General features: G+C 43.8%; 1 protein-coding gene across 3 annotated transcripts in view; it reads right to left on the bottom strand.

Moving 5' to 3' along the window:
- Positions 1-345: 345 nt before the first annotated feature.
- The window catches only part of LOC112218232 (cyclin-dependent kinase 18), a 57,412-nt gene continuing 36,620 nt past the window's right edge, over positions 346-21,137 (bottom strand). For all 3 annotated transcript variants that reach the window (XM_042296417.1, XM_042296424.1, XM_042296407.1), the window contains 14 exons: positions 18,810-18,958; positions 16,865-17,011; positions 15,141-15,197; positions 10,172-10,286; positions 9,389-9,483; positions 9,212-9,274; positions 8,801-8,924; positions 8,210-8,330; positions 3,895-3,992; positions 3,674-3,779; positions 3,544-3,586; positions 3,360-3,450; positions 3,157-3,234; positions 346-2,988 (listed from right to left, as the gene is read on the bottom strand). In XM_042296417.1, the coding sequence (XP_042152351.1) occupies positions 2,954-2,988; positions 3,157-3,234; positions 3,360-3,450; positions 3,544-3,586; positions 3,674-3,779; positions 3,895-3,992; positions 8,210-8,330; positions 8,801-8,924; positions 9,212-9,274; positions 9,389-9,483; positions 10,172-10,286; positions 15,141-15,197; positions 16,865-17,011; positions 18,810-18,958 (1,322 nt within the window). In that variant the 3' untranslated portion in view covers positions 346-2,953. The remainder of the gene's footprint in view (positions 2,989-3,156; positions 3,235-3,359; positions 3,451-3,543; positions 3,587-3,673; positions 3,780-3,894; positions 3,993-8,209; positions 8,331-8,800; positions 8,925-9,211; positions 9,275-9,388; positions 9,484-10,171; positions 10,287-15,140; positions 15,198-16,864; positions 17,012-18,809; positions 18,959-21,137) is intronic.

The following is a 21,137-nucleotide window of genomic DNA, read 5'->3' as shown; positions in this document are numbered from 1 at the left end:
GATTACACGTTATTTTCCGTGTAATGCATTTGTATGGATGACTACATTTTCTGGATCTCTTTATGAAATATATCTGTAGACCTGTCTATTTGGCCTCTGTCGTGGATCTAGCGCCACCTGTCGGTCCTCATGGTCTCAAGATGTAGATTAGTCAATATCATACAAAGGATCATAAGTGACAAAATAAGGATGATTAGATAGCCAAAGTGGTATTAAAGACATATTGGGAATTGTGGCAAGGCCTGTTGAACACTTCAAATGTTCTCTTTCTTTTCAATCATATTGGAAGACACTCAGAATGTATTGTATACTGTATTAGTACTGAATGAGAGCTAGTCAATGTAGTACAGAGAGATATAATGTATTCATTTATTTGTTATTTCTTATTCGATCACTTTTGGCTTCTTGGCGGTCACAATACATTCAGTTTCTGGTTTTAATGATAGCGCAGTAAACAAATCACACAAGAATATCACATTTCATACAAAATCTTAATATACTTGTCTTTTATAAAACATTTAGACATCTACAGTCATTTAATAGAGTCCTCTCTTGTTTCATCTGGCATAAAATTCACTGAGAAAGAACATGAAAACATCTGTTAAAATACATATTTCCTTTCATTACAGTACTTAAAATATCTTAATTTACCACAAAACACATACAATAATACTTCTGCCTCATGGGTTGCTAAAAGAGAGGGGAAGTTTTAAAGTGTAACACACATCACCATCTCTCCCAGTGGATCCCAACGATTTTACATGGCTTCACTCTCACCTTCTTTCCTTCATGACCACTGACAGTGTCCACCATATTGCTTTCACCTCTTCAATTCTTTCAGTTTGGGGGTGAGAAAGCAAAGGACACATGGAAAGGTAGCTCTATAAGAGTATTGGCTTCTTCTCCCATGTGCGGTAAAGCTAACTGCATCTCATTAGTCTAAAGTGGCTTCTTTTCCTTGTCTCCTTTACTTCATCAGATGTGAAAGTGCTGGGCAGACAGCTTTTAGCAGATTCACGGTAGGCATGGACAGAAGGAATGGAAAGGGAGAAGTAGAAATTGCGAAAAGAGAAGAGGTCAGTGAAACATGCAGAGTGATTGGTTGGCTTGGATGTCTGCATGGGGCTGAGGGGAGGTTACTGAGTAGGAGAATGGGAGAGAGTTCCTGGTCAGTCCCCAGAATCAGCAGTGGGAATCCAGTGTTACTAACATGACAGTAGAATGCTAATATTCATGGGTTGCACATTTCGTCACTATTGTTTTGAACATTCATTTTATGGTTGATGCCCGACTGCGCATCAGAGAATGGAAATTAACCTTCTTATGATGGTATAAAAGGTCAGCCATTTTGGCAAGGGAGTTGATAAGCCAGTTCTGTGATAAGATAGTGTAAAACAATGAATTTGAAGATTATCTGCACAGTATGTTTATCTAACTAGCCAACCATTTTAAGTGGAATGATTCCAATATTTTGTCAAATTAACTGCCAATATGCCAACATTCCATACAAACAATGCTGTCAATCAATAGCCATACCCTGACAAGTTGCAAATGCAACAAGTACTGATTTTGTATCATAACACATATAGCTTTTGAAGGAATCAATAATTTAGACATTTATTGTCTGTTTATATAATATATATTCATTCTATAGGCTATTTATAGAGAAATGGTTTTTTAAAAATCCCCATAAACGGTATAATTATATGACAATGTTTTACACAATTTCTGCTAAACCACGTCTTTTATTTTCTTGCATAAGTAAAATCAAGATTATGCCTCTACTGCCATTCATTCCAATTAGACTGTTTTGGATTTCTCCCTGACCAAAATAGCTGCCATTATCATCCCATTCTGGAACTTTGAGGGTTTATGACATAGCTCCTTTTAGCAATTTAATAGGATCTGTATGGAGTGAGGGACCTAATCTCCAAACCTTTTGAGGTGCAGTGCAAGCTCATTCTCAGAAACCCTGTCTGTATCCATTCTCTGTTGTCGGGAGCGTGAGGGGATCAGATATGTTTGTTCATCTAACTTTTATTTAACCAGGAAAGACCTTTGAGGTTGACCAGAGGGGTATACTATGATGCAAACTAGATCTATCTACTCAGTGTTTTTTGAAGCTAGCTTCCAATTCCAGCTCGGGCTTCAACCGTTCTACAACGGTGGATATTGCTCGTCCGCCTGCCGCTAAACCCTAGCAGGTTTGTAACTGTGCGTGCATGTGACTAGTCGAACCCCAAACTCTTCATTGAGACAATGTTGAAACGTCAATTCATGGGCAAGTCAGTGCCACATTTTCATTTGTGCCAAAATCAAAATTCAGCAGGATATTATTTGAAATCGACTTTCAGAAGTGACGTTTTGATTTCTTTCTTTGGTGTGGTTATCAATGCATGAGCACATTTTCTCCCCACTCCATCAATAAAATACTTTTATAAAGTCATACAACATTTTTACTGTGTGTGATGTTTCAAATGCATTTGTCATTAATAAAATGTGATAGGTATTTTAACATTAGGATTTTTTACACGCAAACATTTGACTAATAAAATATTTAATCAGTTGTCTTCCTCAAATGATGTGGATGATGCAATCTTTGAGGGAGAGGGAATCTGATTTCATTGGTCCTTAACTCGTGGCTCAGACACTTAAATGTCATTTAGTTAGACTGGCACAGAGCAGGTTAGATCTGAAGGGTTAGTTGACATAAAAATGTACCTGGCTAAAAGGTGAGACACTTTCGTGGTACCAGTTACCCAAGTTGAACTCAGAGGAGACCTCGCTAACTCCTCAAACTACATTCGTAGTATAGGGCTCTGGATATGACCTCCATGTTTGTATTGTGTTTGTATGGGGGGGATTGGTGTGTGTTTGTCTTCAAATCCGATTCCTCCTTGAGGCTTTCTTAGAATAGACTCTCCCGGTCTGCACCCCTCTGGCTGGTCATCCTTTAGAATATGCTCTGTCTTCTGTTCTTTCCTCGACCTGGGTTTGGTAAAGAGAACACGGGCATGACATGACTGAACATGACCTGGGTTTGGTAACGAGAACACGGGCATGACATGACTGAACATGGTTTATTTCCAGTAGTCGTTTCGTATTGTTGTGATGGTTTATGGACATAATATGTGTTGCACTGTGTTGAGAATGTACCTGGAGGCTGGAACACTGAGCTGCGGTGGCCTGGGTCTTTCTGCAGTTGAATCTCTCTGAGGGAAAACACTGAGGAGGCTAAGGTGGGGGGTGAGAAATATTGGTCAATGCTGTTTTCTGCAGATAATGCACAGAACAAATTGCCACGTAATACATCATCCCCAGCACATGACTGATGTCAAATACATCTGTGTGTGTCTTACTGTCTACGAGGCTGTGGATGTTCTCTCCCAGGCTGAGGAAGTAGGGGTGTCTAAGAGATGCTTCAGCCGAGACTCTGGTCCTAGTGTCATACTGAAATAACACAGAGATACACACTTAAAACCAGAATAGCGGTTTGGTATACAACACTAGTGGTTACAGGTTGGTGTAGGAGTGGTTTCTTACCAGGAGTAGAGCAGTAAGCATGTCAATCCCCTCACTATCCAGCCTGGAGAAGAAACACAGTACTTGTTTAGTTGTGATTTATGTTACATGAGCAAGTGGTTGGTAAGTGGTCTTATTGTGGTTGTGTAACCTGGGCACGTGGTTGATGAGTGGTTGAGGTCTGTACTGGGAGAACATGTAGGATCTGAACTCATCATTATTGGAGATACCTGGCCAGCTGTCCTCGGTTGGTGTACCTGAGAGAGACGGGAGAGGGTCATTCTTCATATTCTATGTCTGTATGTATTTGAATCCTCACTACTTACCCCAGCAAGATGGCTCCCTGTGGTGTAAATGAAAGAATATAATTACCAATGAGTCTGAAGACTAAGTGCAGCTCCTCCTTCACTGTGGAGCCGGGGAACATGGGACGACCCGTCGCCATCTCAAATAGAATACATCCCACGCCCCTTTTAACACAGAAAGCACAGACACACATGATTTAAATGGAAAGTGAAGGGGAACGTTTGACATTGCAGCCGACTTTAAAGTTGAGTCAAGACTGATCTACAAATCACCTTGCGTCATAAATAAATACTCAGTATTATTTGTAGGTCAGTCAGTCACCATTTACCCATGATGCATCATGGATTTGCTGCTCACAAACACAGCCAAATTGATCTTTGGAGACTGATGCCTGAAGGGAGGTGGTAATGGTGGTAGTGTCTTGAAAAATTAAAGGAGAGCCGCACACTAGGAGCTCAGATGCAATAATGTAATAACCTAATAACCAACGTTTCGACAGAAGTGCTGTCTTCATCAGGGTATAATGACAAACACTGTGGGTCACTAGTTTTATATAGTGTCGAAGGACACACACAGGTGTCTGTAATCATGGCCGGGTGTGGCCTGATATCATTGGTTAATCTTCAGATATAAAAATAACATTCCAAAAACATAAATGGATAGCATACGATCATAGATACAATTCAGCCACATGGGACTACAAACATTTACAATAGCCAATCACAAGAAAGTCTTCAGATCAATGTCTACATTGAGTCCGAAGGGAGCAAGGGTCTTTAAATGAAAGATCCAGGCAGCCTCTTGTTTTAACAAATTGTTTTGGTCACCCCCTCTCCTAGGGAGGGTGACATGTTCGATGCCGATATAACGTAGGGACGAATTCGAGTGGTTTGCTTCCAGAAAGTGGGCTGCAACTGGGTAAGTCGAGTTTTTGCACCTAATGGTGCTACGATGCTCCGCGATTCGTACTTTTAATTCGCGCTTTGTTTTACCCACAATTTTTATCACAAGGACAAGTTATAAGATAACTGCCTTAGTGGAGCACGTGATAACACCTTTGATTTGGATCTGTATCCCTGTTTGGGGGTGTTTTGAAGGATCTGCATTTACCAGTTAATCTCTGAGATTTCTGCCCCGCAAGAATATGATCAAAGGAGGGTCGAAAACGCATTACCGATACTGTCATCGGATCTTAGAATGTGACAATATTTGTGAACGATTTCCTTAATTTGTTCAGAGCACTTTGAATAGCGGGTAGTTAGAACGCAAGAATGCTTCTTTTTGCGAGACTGTCCTTGAAAAAGATCATGTCTCGGTTTGTTTTGAATTTTCTCAATGGCAGTATTAATCTGACCATTTTTGTACCCCCTCTACTTTCATTTTTTTTGCGTCACTTTCTGTCGAAATGTGATTCGTGTTTTGCTAATTCTTTTGATTGGACAGAATTGGCTGTAGAGCAAACTGTTTTTCAAGGGAATCGGGTGACAACTATCAGCCCTCAACAAACTGTTAGGATCAGTAGGTTTCCTGTAAAGATCAGTGTATAGAACATTATCCTCATAGAAGATCAAGAAATTGATTTGACGCGTGTCAGATTGCATAGTAAATCTCAGATGATCAGAACAAGATTTAAGAAAAGCATGGAATGCCTGGAGCTCTTTGGCATCACCCCTCCATCAATATGCCGTTGCCAAATAATGATGTTCGGCAAGAAAGTATTTTTGAGAGGGTTGAAAATGGACTGTTTCTCCATGTAACCCACATACAAATTAGCATGGTTAGGAGCCATGGGGGATCCCATAGCAGTACCCTTCGTCTGAATAAAGAAATAATGAAACATGAAATAGTACACACACACACACACACACACACACACACACACACACACACACACACCTATTTCAGCCAATGTTATAAAGCATGCACTGAAAGGTATCACGTTGCAGAAGAAAATGTTCCATAGCTTCAATACCGCCCTCGTGTGGAATATTAATGTATAATAACTCAACATCAAAAGTAACTAACAAAGTATTCTCAGGAAGAGGATCAAGAGATTCAATGATAGAGATCATACTGCTGGTGTCCTTTACCAAGGAGGGGAGCTGTTCTGCAAGTGGTCTAATCAAAAAGTCAACAAAAATTAATAAAGGTGCCGTTTCTGCATCAATGCCTGCTGCAATAGGGCCCCTGGAGGTTTTGTAACATTCTTGTGTAATTTCGGCAAAGAATAAAAAGTAGCAATTTTAAGTGTTGAATAGCCAAAAGGTTATGTTCTTTTTTGGTTATCTGACCAGAACATAAATACCCATCTAAGACGGTAAAGATCATGTTCTGAAATTGGGAAGTAGGGTAATTTCTGAGTTTCTTGTAAAAAGGTGTTGTCAAGCAGTTGTCTGACACTCCTATACATAAACAGTCCTATCCATGAGTACATCCAACCCACCCTTACCCCCCTGCTGATAAGGACTGACATAACGGATTGTAAATCAAGCAAAGCTTGTTTTTCATCCTTAGATAAATTATGGAAATATATGTACTCCTGTTTGTTCTTAAGGAGATGAACATATTTTTCAACAAGTCTGCAATATGTCTCAATAGAGTACCTGCAGGTGAGCAACCTACTTGTTCAGTAGAAACATCATGATTAGGGGAGCTAAAGTATTCCCTTAAACGGATGTTTCTTAACTTGAACATGTCAACCTTAACATCGAAATCGTTGCACTGAGTTGTAGGCACAAAGGATAACCCTTCATAAAGCAAGGAGACATGTGCAGGGCTCAATATCTTGCTTGATAAATTGAGGACACTCAGTCCCGTGGGTTCTGGGACCGTGTAAACGGTCCCTTCTGGCAGTGTCTCCATGGAAATAACAAACCCCTGGAGAGACACACACACACACACACACACACACACACTGATGGAATCATAACATTACATCACATGGGAGCCAGCATGCACACACACAGTCTTGTTTTGCTAAACTTGTGGGGACACACAATTGACTCCCGTTCAAAATCCTATTTTCCCCAACCTTAACCCTCAACCGAACTCCTAAATATAACCTTTAACCCCTAACACTAATTCTAAACATAAACCCCTTAGAAATAGCCTTTTTCCTTTTTTGGGGGTTTGTTTACTATTCTTATGGGGACATCTGGTCCACATAAGTATAGTTAAAAATGTCCACACACACTAATCTGCCCCACCCCTGCACACACACACAGCAAGAGGTTCGTCGGTAGAACAGAGACACAGACACACATCAAAGACTGTGTGTAGGGATCACGAGTAGGCCTGTGTAAGAGGCAGGGTGTCAGAGTACACTGCTTCCCTTTGTTTATCACTGAGGGTGTCTGCGCCGATGGAGACCCATCCACTGATGAAAGGAGTGTTTTGCAAATGAGTTTATGAAAGGTTCTGTATTGTTGTGTTGCTGGATAATAGCCTTTGGAGATTCAAGGTTAATGTGATGCAGAAATGATCACCATGGTGATTGCTCACATCAAGAGTGGTGGCTTACATGCGAGTTAAGTAAAGGAACAGCTTAGCTATGTTGCTGTGATGATTCCTAGTGTGGTAAACATATCTAATCAAAACATGTTCTCCCTCATTTAGGTTTTCACTCTGGTAGTGTTAATGAAGGTTAAAACTTCTTCAGGATCGGTGGGTCCCCTGCTGGATGATTGAGCTTACGTAGGCTAATGCAATTAGCATGAGGTTGTAAGTAACAAGAACATTTCCCAGGACGTAGACATATCTGATATTGGCAGTAAACTTAAATTCTTGTTAATCTAACTGCACTGTCCAATTTACAGTAGCTATTACAGTGAAAGAATACCATGCTATTGCTTGATGAGACTGTGTACAGTTTTGAACATGAACAGTTATCAATAAGCAAATTAGGCACGTTTGGGCAGTCTTGGTACAACATTTTGAACATGGATGCAATGGTTCATTGGATCGGTCTAAAACTTTGCACACACACTGCTGCCATATAGTGGCCAAAATCTAAATTGCACCTGGGCTGGAATAATACATGATGGCCTTTCTCTTGCATTTCAAAGATGATGGTAGAAAAAATAGTATCTTTTACCAGATCTATTGTGTTATTCTCCTACATTCCTTTCACATTTCCACAAACTGCAAAGTGTTTCCTTTTAAATGGTACCAAGAAAATGTATATCCTTGCTTTAGGGCCTGAGCTACAGGCAATTAGATTTGGGTATGTCATTTTAGTCGAAAATTGGAAAAAAAGAGGCCGATCCTTAAGGGGTTTTAAACTATGTGACACTGAGTAGGTTTGTTGAAATGCCTCTGTCTCTGTGAGTCAGAATGGAGGTGTGTGTGTGCACGCTCACATATGCGTGTGGAATGTACTCACCACATGTCGATGGGTGTAGAGTACTCTGTGGTACCCAGCAGTACTTCAGGGGGGCGGTACCATAGAGTCACCACCTCGTTGGAGTAGGTCTTAGTTGGCACAGACTTGGCCCGGGCCAGACCTGACCAATCAAACAGTCATGAGCTGGATCTCAAAGAGGGAGCATTTTATCTACTGATCTGGTCTTCTATCTACATGCAGGATACTTGTTGAAAAGGTTAGAGATAATATTAGGGCTGGGGCAATACCAATTTTGCAATTTTTGTTTGTATGCCAAGAATAAAAACAGGAAGCAGACCAAACTCTTTGGTCCTTTTAAAAACAATCTGTAGGTAAATGAATGTGTGCTATAGCTTGGAAAATAAATAAATTACTCTGGATGACAACATACTGCTGTTTGTTTCTAACATTAGGGCAGTTTTCCTAAAGAAGTTAACACGGTTTTTCTTTCCTTGACACGATACTAAAGAGTAACGCGATGGTATCGTCCCAGCCCTAGATAATATAGAGGAAGATCTGTTACTAGGTTACCAATGTCAGTGTATCTGTATGGTGAGACTATCTGTGTGTGTGTGTGTGTGTGTGTCATACCGAAGTCTGCTAGTTTGAGCTCTCCCTTGTCATTGATGAGCAGGTTCTGAGGTTTGAGGTCTCTGTGAAGGATCTTCCTCTTATGGCAGTAGGACAGACCACGTAACAACTGGAACATAAAGATCTACAGAGAGAGAGAAGGAGAGGGGACAGAGAGAGAGAAGGAGAGGGGGCAGAGAGAGAGAAGGAGAGGGGGCAGAGAGAGAGAAGGAGAGGGGGCAGAGAGAGAAGGAGAGAGAGAAGGAGAGGGGGCAGAGAGAGGGAAGGAGAGGGGGCAGAGAGAGGGAAGGAGAGGGGGCAGAGAGGGAAGGAGAGGGGGCAGAGAGAGGGAAGGAGAGAGGGGGCAGAGAGAGGGAAGCCATAACGTCTCTGTCTGATGATGATTAACGGTGTTCAGTAGGCTGGACTAACCTTGACATTGTTCATGCACATGAGGTTTCCACAGTTCTCCAGGTACTGTTTCAGATCACTGTCCTGAGAGACACACATGCACACATTTTCAGAACTTTAACTTGTAAGTAAAACAAGCAGATTTAACACAGGTTATTATACTGATCATGAAGTATTTGAAAGGTGTGTACTACTCACCAGGTACTCAAAGACTAGAGTGAGGGAGCGTTCTGTGTGTATGATGTCATGCAGCGTGACAATGTTGGCATGTTTTAGGTTCTTCAGTAGAGACACTGCAGAGACGCACAGAGAAAATGGTTGGATGCTGCTCTGGAGGAGTGAGGACATCCTAATGACATTTTAGTGCCACTGGGTGGTAGTGTTCTGCTCCTGAGTTCTTCTGAAAAGCTACTGTAGTAAATCTGAGACAAAAACCCTGTTGGTACAGTATGTGTTTTGTGAGGAGGGGTGAGAAGAGGTTAGGAGAGGTTTGATGGTTGTATTAGTCTCTCTAGATGGACGTGATGCCTCCCACAATGTACCAACGTTCCAGCATACACGTCTGTACTTAGACCGCCGTCAGTTTGGAAGAGAGGAATGGGTGGAGTTGGACGCCAGAAAATCAGCCCAGGGCCCTGCCGTAAACGTTTCCAGCAGCTAGCTAGATGGAGCTTGCCGAGGATATTTTCCACGAGTGTATTCTGCAAGCGAGTCGTTTGCATGCGCTATGACGTGTTACAAGCTTACAACCACTGACTGGCTGTGGATAAAACTAACCTAGCTATCTTCGTCCATATTGTGTGTCCACCTCTGTCATGTTTCCGAGGGGATTATTTTTAAGCACCCACTCGTGATTTGTTGGGGGAGTTGTCTGTGTGAAGAGCGTCCTCCAAATCCAACATCATTCCCAGACCTACCACTGTAGCTCTAGGCCTGGGCATTTCCGAGACTATGGTTGTATAGGGTGCTGTGTGTTTTTACCTTCCCTGATAGCTGTACAGGGCGCTCCCTCCTCGTGCTCTAACCTAATCTCTTTCAGCGCCACCAGGTTTTCCGTCAGTTTGCTCCGCCCCTTAAACACCGTGGCATATGTCCCCTACACAGGAACAGGAAGTAATTGAAACAGGAAATAGGAAACGGGAATAATTAGTAAATCACATCAGTTTTTTACATATACAATGGTCATCACTTTATGGCCATGCCAAATGTCTAACCCTGACTACTGAGCCTAACCCATAACCTTATCCCTAACACTAACCCTACCCCATAGCATTAACCCTAACCCTACCCCATAGCATTAACCCTAACCCTACCCCATAACCCTAACCCTACCCCATAACCATAACCCTACCCCATAACCATAACCCTACCCCATAACCATAACCCTACCCCATAACCATAACCCTACCCCATAACCATAACCCTACCCCATAACATTAACCCTACCCCATACCATTAACCCTACCCCATAACATTAACCCTACCCCATAACATTAACCCTACCCCATAACATTAACCCTACCCCATAACATTAACCCTACCCCATAACATTAACCCTAACACTATCCCTACCCCATAACATTAACCCTACCCCATAACCTTATCCCTAACACGAACCCTACCCCATAACCTTACCCCTAACATGAACCATACCCCATAACCTTATCCCTAACACGAACCCTACCCCATAACCTTATCCCCAATACTAACCATACCCCATAACCTTAGCCCTAATACTAACCATACCCCATAACCTTAGCCCTAACACTAACCATACCCCATAACCTTATCCCTAACACGAACCATACCCCATAACCTTATCCCTAACACGAACCATACCCCATAACCTTAGCCCTAATACGAACCATACCCCATAACCTTAGCCCTAATACGAACCATACCCCATAACCTTAGCCCTAATACTAACCATACCCCATAACCTTAGCCCTAATACTAACCATACCCCATAACCTTAGCCCTAATACTAACCATACCCCATAACCTTAGCCCTAATACTAACCATACCCCATAACCTTAGCCCTAATACTAACCATACCCCATAACCTTAGCCCTAATACTAACCATACCCCATAACCTTAGCCCTAATACTAACCATACCCCATAACCTTAGCCCTAATACTAACCATACCCCATAACCTTAGCCCTAATACTAACCATACCCCATAACCTTAGCCCTAATACTAACCATACCCCATAACCTTAGCCCTAATACTAACCATACCCCATAACCTTAGCCCTAATACTAACCATACCCCATAACCTTAGCCCTAATACTAACCATACCCCATAACCTTAGCCCTAATACTAACCATACCCCATAACCTTAGCCCTAATACTAACCATACCCCATAACCTTAGCCCTAATACTAACCATACCCCATAACCTTAGCCCTAATACTAACCATACCCCATAACCTTAGCCCTAATACTAACCATACCCCATAACCTTAGCCCTAATACTAACCATACCCCATAACCTTAGCCCTAATACTAACCATACCCCATAACCTTAGCCCTAATACTAACCATACCCCATAACCTTAGCCCTAATACTAACCATACCCCATAACCTTAGCCCTAATACTAACCATACCCCATAACCTTAGCCCTAATACTAACCATACCCCCCATAACCTTAGCCCTAATACCTTAACCATACCCCATAACCTTAGCCCTAATACTAACCATACCCCATAACCTTAGCCCTAATACTAACCATACCCCATAACCTTAGCCCTAATACTAACCATACCCCATAACCTTAGCCCTAATACTAACCATACCCCATAACCTTAGCCCTAATACTAACCATACCCCATAACCTTAGCCCTAATACTAACCATACCCCATAACCTTAGCCCTAACACTAACCATACCCCATAACCTTAGCCCTAACACAAACACAAACCCTACCCCATAACCTTATCCCTAACACAAACACAAACCCTACCCCATAACCTTATCCCTAACACAAACCCTACCCCATAACCTTATCCCTAACACGAACCATACCCCATAACCTTATCCCTAACACGAACCATACCCCATAACCTTATCCCTAACACGAACCATACCCCATAACCTTATCCCTAACACGAACCATAACCCATAACCTTAGCCCTAATACTAACCATACCCCATAACCTTAGCCCTAACTTTATAAAGAAGGTTTGTTTGGCTACCAGGTATCTTTTGTCATTGCTGTCTCTTTTTTTGAAACACTGGCTTGTCTCATGGCAGGATGTAAGGTATTTTAAACATGAGCACCTTGTTATGTCCTTCCTGTTTGGCCCTGTCCGGGGGTGTCCTCGGATGGGGCCACAGTGTCTCCTGACCCCTCCTGTCTCAGCCTCCAGTATTTATGCTGCAGTAGTTTATGTGTCGGGGGGCTAGGGTCAGTTTGTTATATCTGGAGTACCTCTCCTGTCCTATTCGGTGTCTTGTGTGAATCTAAGTGTGCGTTCTCTAATTCTCTCTTTCTCTCTCTCTCTCTCGGAGGACTTGAGCCCTAGGACCATGCCCCAGGACTACCTGACATGATGACTCCTTGCTGTCCCCAGTCCAACTGGCCGTGCTGCTGCTCCAGTTTCAACTGTTCTGCCTTATTATTATTTGACCATGCTGGCCATTTATGAACATTTGAACATCTTGGCTATAATCTCCACCCGGCACAGCCAGAAGAGGACTGGCCACCCCTCAGCCTGGTTCCTCTCTAGGTTTCTTCCTAGGTTTTGGCCTTTCTAGGGAGTTTTTCCTAGCCACCGTGCTTCTACACCTGCATTGCTTGCTGTTTGGGGTTTTAGGCTGGGTTTCTGTACAGCACTTTGAGATATCAGCTGATGTACGAAGGGCTATATAAATAAATTTGATTTGATTTATGTAGATGAGCAGTCATAGTTGACCAGACAATAGTTCTGTTAGGACATGTTTTTACAGTAAACTAACCCCCGCCCCCTCGACCTAGACTGCATGCCATTCCAGAACACTGCGCCCACCCTGCTGTCTTCCATGTTCACTCCTCCACAGATCTGGCAGGACTGCATAGGTTTCAATATACCGCAATATGAAGGAAACTAAATACAGGGAATACAGGGATTGCTTACACCTATCCAGCTATTGTGAAACGGAGTGACTGAGGACAGGTGGGAGGGGACAACTTTCTTTTTTTTTTTTTTGAATTTTTTACCCCTTTTTCTCCCCAGTTTCGTGGTATCCAATTGTTGTAGTAGCTACTATCTCTACAACTCCCGTACGGGCTCGGGAAAGACGAAGGTTGAAAGTCATGTGTCCTCCGATACACAACCCACTGCTTCTTAACACAGCGCGCATCCAACCCGGAAGCCAGCCGCACCAATGTGTCTGAGGATACACCGTGCACCTGGCAACCTTGGTTAGCGCGCACTGCGCCCGGCCCGCCACAGGAGTCGTTGGTGCGCGATGAGACAAGGACATCCCTACCGACCAAGCCCTCCCTAACCCGGACGAAGCTAGGCCAATTGTGCGTCGCCCCATGGACCTCCCGGTCGCGGCCGGTTTACGACAGAGCCTGGGCGCGAACCCAGGGACTCTGATGACACAGCTGGCGCTGCAGTACAGCACCCTTAACCACTGCGCCACCCGGGAGGCCCAGGGGACAACTTTCTGTTATGAGATGTAGCCCAGTTGTTGACCCTAATGACTGAGCATGACTAGGACAGATGTAGCCCAGTTGTTGACCCTAATGACTGAGCATGACTAGGACAGATGTAGCCCAGTTGTTGACCCTAATGACTGAGCATGACTAGGACAGATGTAGCCTATTTAGTCTGACTGCTCCTCTGCACTAACAGTAACTCAGGGTTCATGAGTACAGTCTGAGACAACAGATAAGTAGCCACTGTGTGAGAGACTACACACACCAGTTCTATAAATCAATCTAATATTGCTATGTAGAACTAGGTATGCAGTAGGGGAGACCGGGGTTGGTTGTCACACGTTTTACTCTCGTGTAGTTCTCAGCACCAGTATATCTTACAAGACTCTCTTCAACATTATAGAAAGAAAGGCCTTGGGTTGAAATGGGGACCATTTTTATCCTCATCTTATTCCAACATGGAGTTATAAGCAATCAAACACACTCTGTACACTTGTGACAACCAGTGTATAGTTGGTTGTCACAGTGTTTGTTAGTAGCTTATTCCTTTTGGAACAGGAAAAGAAGCACTATAGCATACATAGTCTTAGAAATAGCCAAGCCTTTCTTTGATCAAACAAAATTCAGCATTTTATGACTTGAGAACACCATATGACATTTTGAGTAGGTTTGTGTGGGTGTGTGTCAGAAACAATGTGTGCGGCAACAAACCCAGATGGAGCAGATTCCTCAACGGATGTATACATGATGCATCGGGAAGATGCCGTTTAGACATCGTTTGCAAATTGGCAAGACGTCTCCGATGTATTTAGAATATCTACATTCTAAATTCTACATTGTTTATACGTCGGCCAGGCATCAACATTATTTTCTGGTGTCTCGGTGACGTCTTTCCTCTGTGTAAACGCTCTCCACACTACATATTCCCAAGACATTTTGATATGTCGGCCAAAAGTGTTTGTGTTTACTGGTAAGGGAGGTCTTTATAGCAACAGCACAAAAGAGCTTGGGATTTATTGTATACTGGCAGTGGCAATGTCCCCAATTAATATATGGTTATAATGGAGTTCATAGGGACAACCAACCCCACGTTCCATGTGACAATTCCCCCCCAATGCTAATTACCACATGGTTAAATAGAAGGTGAAAATCCACACACTGAATAGCTACACTGGGTATACCCACACACCTTTAGTTTCAACCATTCTAATTGCTCTGTATCCAGCAACTATTAAAACAGCTGGATGTGTGCCTTAAACTGCAGCTGAAAGCACGTAACCATAGCGACATTCTTACCTCTCCCAGTTTTCCCAGTTTCACGTACGTCTCCAGCTTTCCAAAGCCAATGTCAGACTGTATGGAAAAATACACAAGGTAGCATAAAGTTATGCAACACTCAATTCCTCCTTTGTGAGAAAATAATTGCCCCCTTACGCTCAATAGCTGTTTGTGCCAATTTTTTGCCCACTCTTGCTTGCAGAACTGCTGTAGATCAGCAACATTTGTGAGTTTTCAAGCATAAGCTGCTCATTTCAAGTCCTGCCACAACATCTCAATTGGGATTAGGTCTGGACTTTGACAGATGGCCTGACATTCTCTTGTAGAATTCTCTGATACAGAGCAGAATTCATGATTCCTTCTATTAAGGAAAGTCGTCCAGGTCCTGAGGCAGCAAAGCATCCCCAAATCATCACACTACCACCACTACACTTGAATGCTGGTATGAGGGTCTTAGTGTAGAATTCAGTGTTTGGTTCTCGCCGGGCATAATGGGACCCATGCCGTCCAAAAAGTTGACTCAAGTTTGCCAAAAAGCACCTGGAAGCATCTGGATGATCAAGACTCTGTTTTATGGACAGATTATTGAAACGTGTAACTTTTTGGATGCCATGGGTCCCATTATGCCTGATGAAAAACAAACACTGCATTCCACAGTAAGAACCTCATACCAACAGTCAAGCATGTTGGTCATATGATAGTTTGGGGATGCTTTGCTGCCTCAGGACCAAGACGATCCAAAAGATACAATCAAGTCTACGTGAAAATGGCTAAAAAGCAACACATTTTAAGTTTTGGAACGGCCTAGTCAAAATCCAGGCCTAATCCCAATTGAGATGTTGTGGGAGGACTTGAAATGAGCAGTTCATGATTAAAACCCCAGAAATGTCACTAGTTAAAGCAGTTCTGCATGGGAGAGTGGGACAAAATCCCTCCACAGCGTCGTGAGAGACTGATCAACAACTACAGGAAGTGTTTGGTTGCAGTCATTGCAGCTAAAGGTGGCACAGCCAGTTATTGAGTGTAAGGGGGCAATTACTTTTTCACACAGGGGAATTGGGTGTTGCATAACTTTGTTTATCAATTAAATGAAAAAAGTATGTCATTGTTGTTATTTTTTCACTCAGGTTTGGGTTGAAGCTCTAACATTCAGTATAAAAAAAACATGTCAAATCTGAGAAATGTATAAAGGGGAAAATACTTGTTCATGGCACTGTATGTAAGGTTATGACCATATGGTGTTGGGTACAGGGGATAGTCTACTGACCAGTAAAGCCCGCTGGGACATGCGGCTGAGGGGTTTGATTTAGGGTATTAGGGTATGCGTGTATTAGGGTACTGCAGTATGGGTGTAAAGGGGTACAGGGTACTGAACAGTGATGACTGTCACGACGTGTCTGAGTGGATTGATTTAGGGTGTTTAGGGGTATGGGTGTATTGCGGTATGGGTATATAGGGGTTTGAGGTATGTGATACTAACCAGTGAAGCCTGTAGTGACATGTAGCTGAGGGGTTTGGGTTAGGGTATTAGAGCAGTTGTTCCCAACAAGGGGTACTAGGACCAGTTGGGGTACTTGGTCTATCCACAAGGGGTACTTGAAGACTCATGAGACCATAGGCCTACTGGTAAAATTCAAATGAGGGGGTTCTTCAGGTATACTCCAGGCAGAGCAAAATTCACTTGGTAGTACAGTAACTGAAAAAGATTGGGAACAACTGTATTAGGGTATAGGGGTACTAACCAGTGAAGCCCGTCGGGACATGCGGCTGAGGGGTTTGCAGGGAGGAGAGTTGTTCTCATTCTCCATTTCTCTCTGCATCTGCAGCTTTTTGAGGATCTCTGGAGGCAGGCTGATGTCCATGGGCAGAGACATACGCTTACTCACATCCTGCAGAGAATCAATCAGTCATCGATATGCAACACTCACACAATCATTATTTGTGCAAATACACACATCATAAATGGGCAATATTCTCACATGACACATTGGACCAGAACAGGTTTATTATTGTTGTTGTTATTGTTATTATTTATTCCTCCATCCACCACCCTCTTTGGAGGACTTTGTTTTACTAAAATAAATGCAATTTTTTTACATACACATTATAACTTTCACATACATGGTACTTCTATACACCGTATTAAATGACACACAATATAGTTTGATCTACACATATATGGTATTTTTGGTCCTAACTATTACAGATCATGTGCTGTTAATCCAACCCCGCCTATCTCCGTAGCCCACCCCGCCTATCTCCGTAGCCCACCCCGCCTATCTCCGTAGCCCACCCCGCCTATCTCCGTAGCCCACCCCGCCTATCTCCGTAGCCCACCCCGCCTATCTCCGTAGCCCACCCCGCCTATCTCCGTAGCCCACCCCGCCTATCTCCGTAGCCCACCCCGCCTATCTCCGTAGCCCACCCCGCCTATCTCCGTAGCCCACCCCGCCTATCTCCGTAGCCCACCCCGCCTATCTCCGTAGCCCACCCCGCCTATCTCTGTAGCCCACCCCGCCTATCTCCGTAGCCCACCCCGCCTATCTCCGTAGCCCACCCTGCCTATCTCCGTAGCCCACCCCGCCTATCTCCGTAGCCCACCCCGCCTATCTCTGTAACCCACCCCGCCTATCTCCGTAGCCCACCCCACCTATCTCCGTAGCCCACCCCGCCTATCTCCGTAGCCCATCCTTTCTCAATTTCCATGTGCCATATATTTTTCAACTGTGCTTCTGAACTCTGAACCTTTCTAATCTCATAGTATCCAAAGAGTATTGCTAACAGTATTATTATGTAATGCTAAATGATTGACTGACTTTCCAAATGGCCAACAGTGCTATTTGTAGGGTTAGTTTTAGGTTAATGTTGTGATCGGTTTTTACAGTGTAGAGGTAAGGAGTGATTGTGTCTACTTAAAGCTAGGGATGATTAGACAATCATTAGTTTGAGAAAGTCATCTTCTGTTTGTGTTTCTATTCTGTCTGTGGTTCTGAATGCAGACCTGTCTTAATGTAGGACAAGACGAATCAATCCTCTTCTGTTAATCTGTTCTTCCACCCTATGACACAGTTTCTCCTGTGAGTGACTATCTATCTCACACTTCCCCCTCTGCACCACACTTCTGGAACTGTCTGAAATAAGGTGTTTGTGTGTATGTGAATTTCCCCAGGGTGTGTGTGTGTGTGTGTGTGTGCATGCACAAACACGTGTTTGTGACTGTCGCTCTTTGCAGTTATTTTTGTTGAAAAGTAAGATGGCTGAATTTTCGAACTAAAGGTGTCTGGCCCGGCGGGTTATGTGGAAAAGAAAGAACATTCAGACGATGGCTTGTAATTCCCTGTGGGCTGTGTAGCAGCTGCTGCTGCTCTGAGGCTGAGAGGAAGTTATGACCACTCCGTTTTGAGAGGGAGGAGAGGAACCCAGTCAGTAGCTCTTATATTATAAAGGTGTAATAACTGGTTTTGTAAATGAATGTCTTATGTATACCCCCTTCAAGTAAGGTTTGACCTACATTTGTACAGGAGGCTACATTTGCTTTAGTGTCCCTCTCAGTATAGCAGTTCCTCTCAGATTGGAACCACTTTGGTGTTGTGAGCTAGACTATACTAATTGGCATGTCAATGTGAACTTTATCATTTCTAAACGTTCCTATTTCTCCTTCTCCCCAACTCTCCCTCCCTGTCTCACCACCATAGAGAAGTGTCGGTGGGGTGCTTTGCTGCGGTACTGGAGCTGGGAGGGGGACTGTGCTCCGGGCGTGGCTGGCTCAGGGCTCACTGGACTGGGACTGGCCTCAGGGTGCAGCGACGGCAGGGTCAGGCTGTCTGGAGTCAGTGCTGCAGGTCAGACGGAGAGGGAGAACACACTCTTTAGAGTTATGGAAAACATTTAACACACAGGTGCTGAGAAATACTCCATATTGTAGCCTTAAACACACACGGACAGGCTTGCTTGAACATCCTCTCTTCAGTGTTGTACACAGCAGATTGAGTGGACAATTACACTTTACAAATAAAAAAGACACAGCACTCATTCAGACACTACACAAGGCTGCATCAGCTACAGTGTGGAAATATGTGCATGTGTTTACAGTCCTCTGAACAGCTTGTGTTTCAGCCTTGGTTTGATCCTGTGTGTGAATGGGTTGTTGGTCTAGCTGCTGTTGGATGTGTTTGGAGTGGATATGTCTGTTCCATCGCATCGACTGACACCTCTGTGTATGTGTGTTCAGCCCGCTGCCTCTCGGGGTGTTTGATGTAGACTGCGGTGAGCTCTTTAACTCCGTGTTTCCATGGGGACACTGATTGTTAACAAAAGCGTGTGAGCATGTGGCTAAACGGAGGGAGATATCCTCTCTCTCTCAGAAGGCAAAGACATCAACTCAATGACTATTCAACGTCATTTCATTGAAATGAAGTGATAACATCAAATCAATGTGTCACATGCGCTGAATACAACAGGTGTAGACCTTACAGTGAAATGCTTACTTACAAGCCCTTAACCAACAATGCAGTTTAGAAAAAGTGTACAGGGGGTACCGGTACAGAGTCAGTGTGGAGGCTATATACAGGGGGTACCGGTACAGAGTCAGTGTGGAGGCTATATACAGGGGGTACCGGTACAGAGTCAGTGTGGAGGCTATATACAGGGGGTACCGGTACAGAGTCAGTGTGGAGGCTATATACAGGGGGTACAGAGTCAGTGTGGAGGCTATATACAGGGGGTACCGGTACAGAGTCGGTGTGGAGGCTATATACAGGGGTACCGGTACAGAGTCGGTATGGAGGCTATATACAGGGGGTACCGGTACAGAGTCGGTGTGGAGGCTATATACAGGGGGTACCGGTACAGAGTCGGTGTGGAGGCTATATACAGGGGGTACCGGTACAGAGTCGGTGTGGAGGCTATATACAGGGGGTACCGGTACAGAGTCGGTGTGGAGGCTATATACAGGGGGTACCGGTACAGAGTCGGTGTGGAGGCTATATACAGGGGGTACCGGTACAGAGTCGGTGTGGAGGCTATATACAGGGGGTACCGGTACAGAGTCGGTGTGGAGGCTATATGCAGGGGTACCGGTACAGAGTCGGTGTGGAGGCTATATGCAGGGGTACCGGTACAGAGTCGGTGTGGAGGCTATATGCAGGGGTACCGGTACAGAGTCGGTGTGGAGGCTATATGCAGGGGGTACCGGTACAGAGTCGGTGTGGAGGCTATATGCAGGGGGTACCGGTACAGAGTCTGTGTGGAGGCTATATGCAGGGGGTACCGGTACAGAGTCGGTGTGGAGGCTATATGCAGGGGGTACCGGTCAGTGTGCGAGGGCACAGGTTAGTCGAGGATGGTTTCAACCAGTGTGTGCTCAGTGAGCTCTCGCTCGCTGTCTGTATCCCTCTCTGTCTACTTATTCTCTCTGACAGATACAGTATCACAGCCTGTTATTAGTGGAAATTAAAAAGCCCTGGCTACTCCTACATACACAGAGACTCACACAGAGACCATTTTTGGGTGTACATCTATGCAGGTGATGATGTAGATTTAGATGTTAGATTTGAGTTGAGCTAAAAGTTAGGAGGCAAGTAGCTCTCAGTGTTTAGAAAAATAAGGTGACAAAAACAGATGTGACAAAAGAGCGATAGAGAGATCAACAAAGGAGAGAGAGGGGGATTTGGATGGAATGAAGTGGCAATAGATGAATGGTTCTACGTTTGATTAATATTCCTGCTGTGAGTGGGCACAGAGAGAGAGAGAGAGAGAGAGAGAGAAAGAAAGAAAGGGAGCCTGTTTGGCTCATCATTTAAATATCACAGTTACAGCAACCCTTTGATCTGTCTGCTCTTAATTGGGGCCAGGTCAGGTGAGACATGCACACACACAATGTTGTAGTCCGATCCTGTCTGAGATGGGAGATGTATATCTATAGAAGTGAATGATGTAGTAAAGGGCAGGCTCTCACATGGCAAGTTAGGAAACACAATCATTGGAGAAGTGGACAAAGACATGAAGGGCTCTATT

Source organism: Oncorhynchus tshawytscha, linkage group LG02 (assembly GCF_018296145.1).
Source record: "Oncorhynchus tshawytscha isolate Ot180627B linkage group LG02, Otsh_v2.0, whole genome shotgun sequence".
NCBI classification, from domain to species: domain Eukaryota; kingdom Metazoa; phylum Chordata; class Actinopteri; order Salmoniformes; family Salmonidae; genus Oncorhynchus; species Oncorhynchus tshawytscha.
This window is presented reverse-complemented; position numbering and strand designations above follow the sequence as displayed.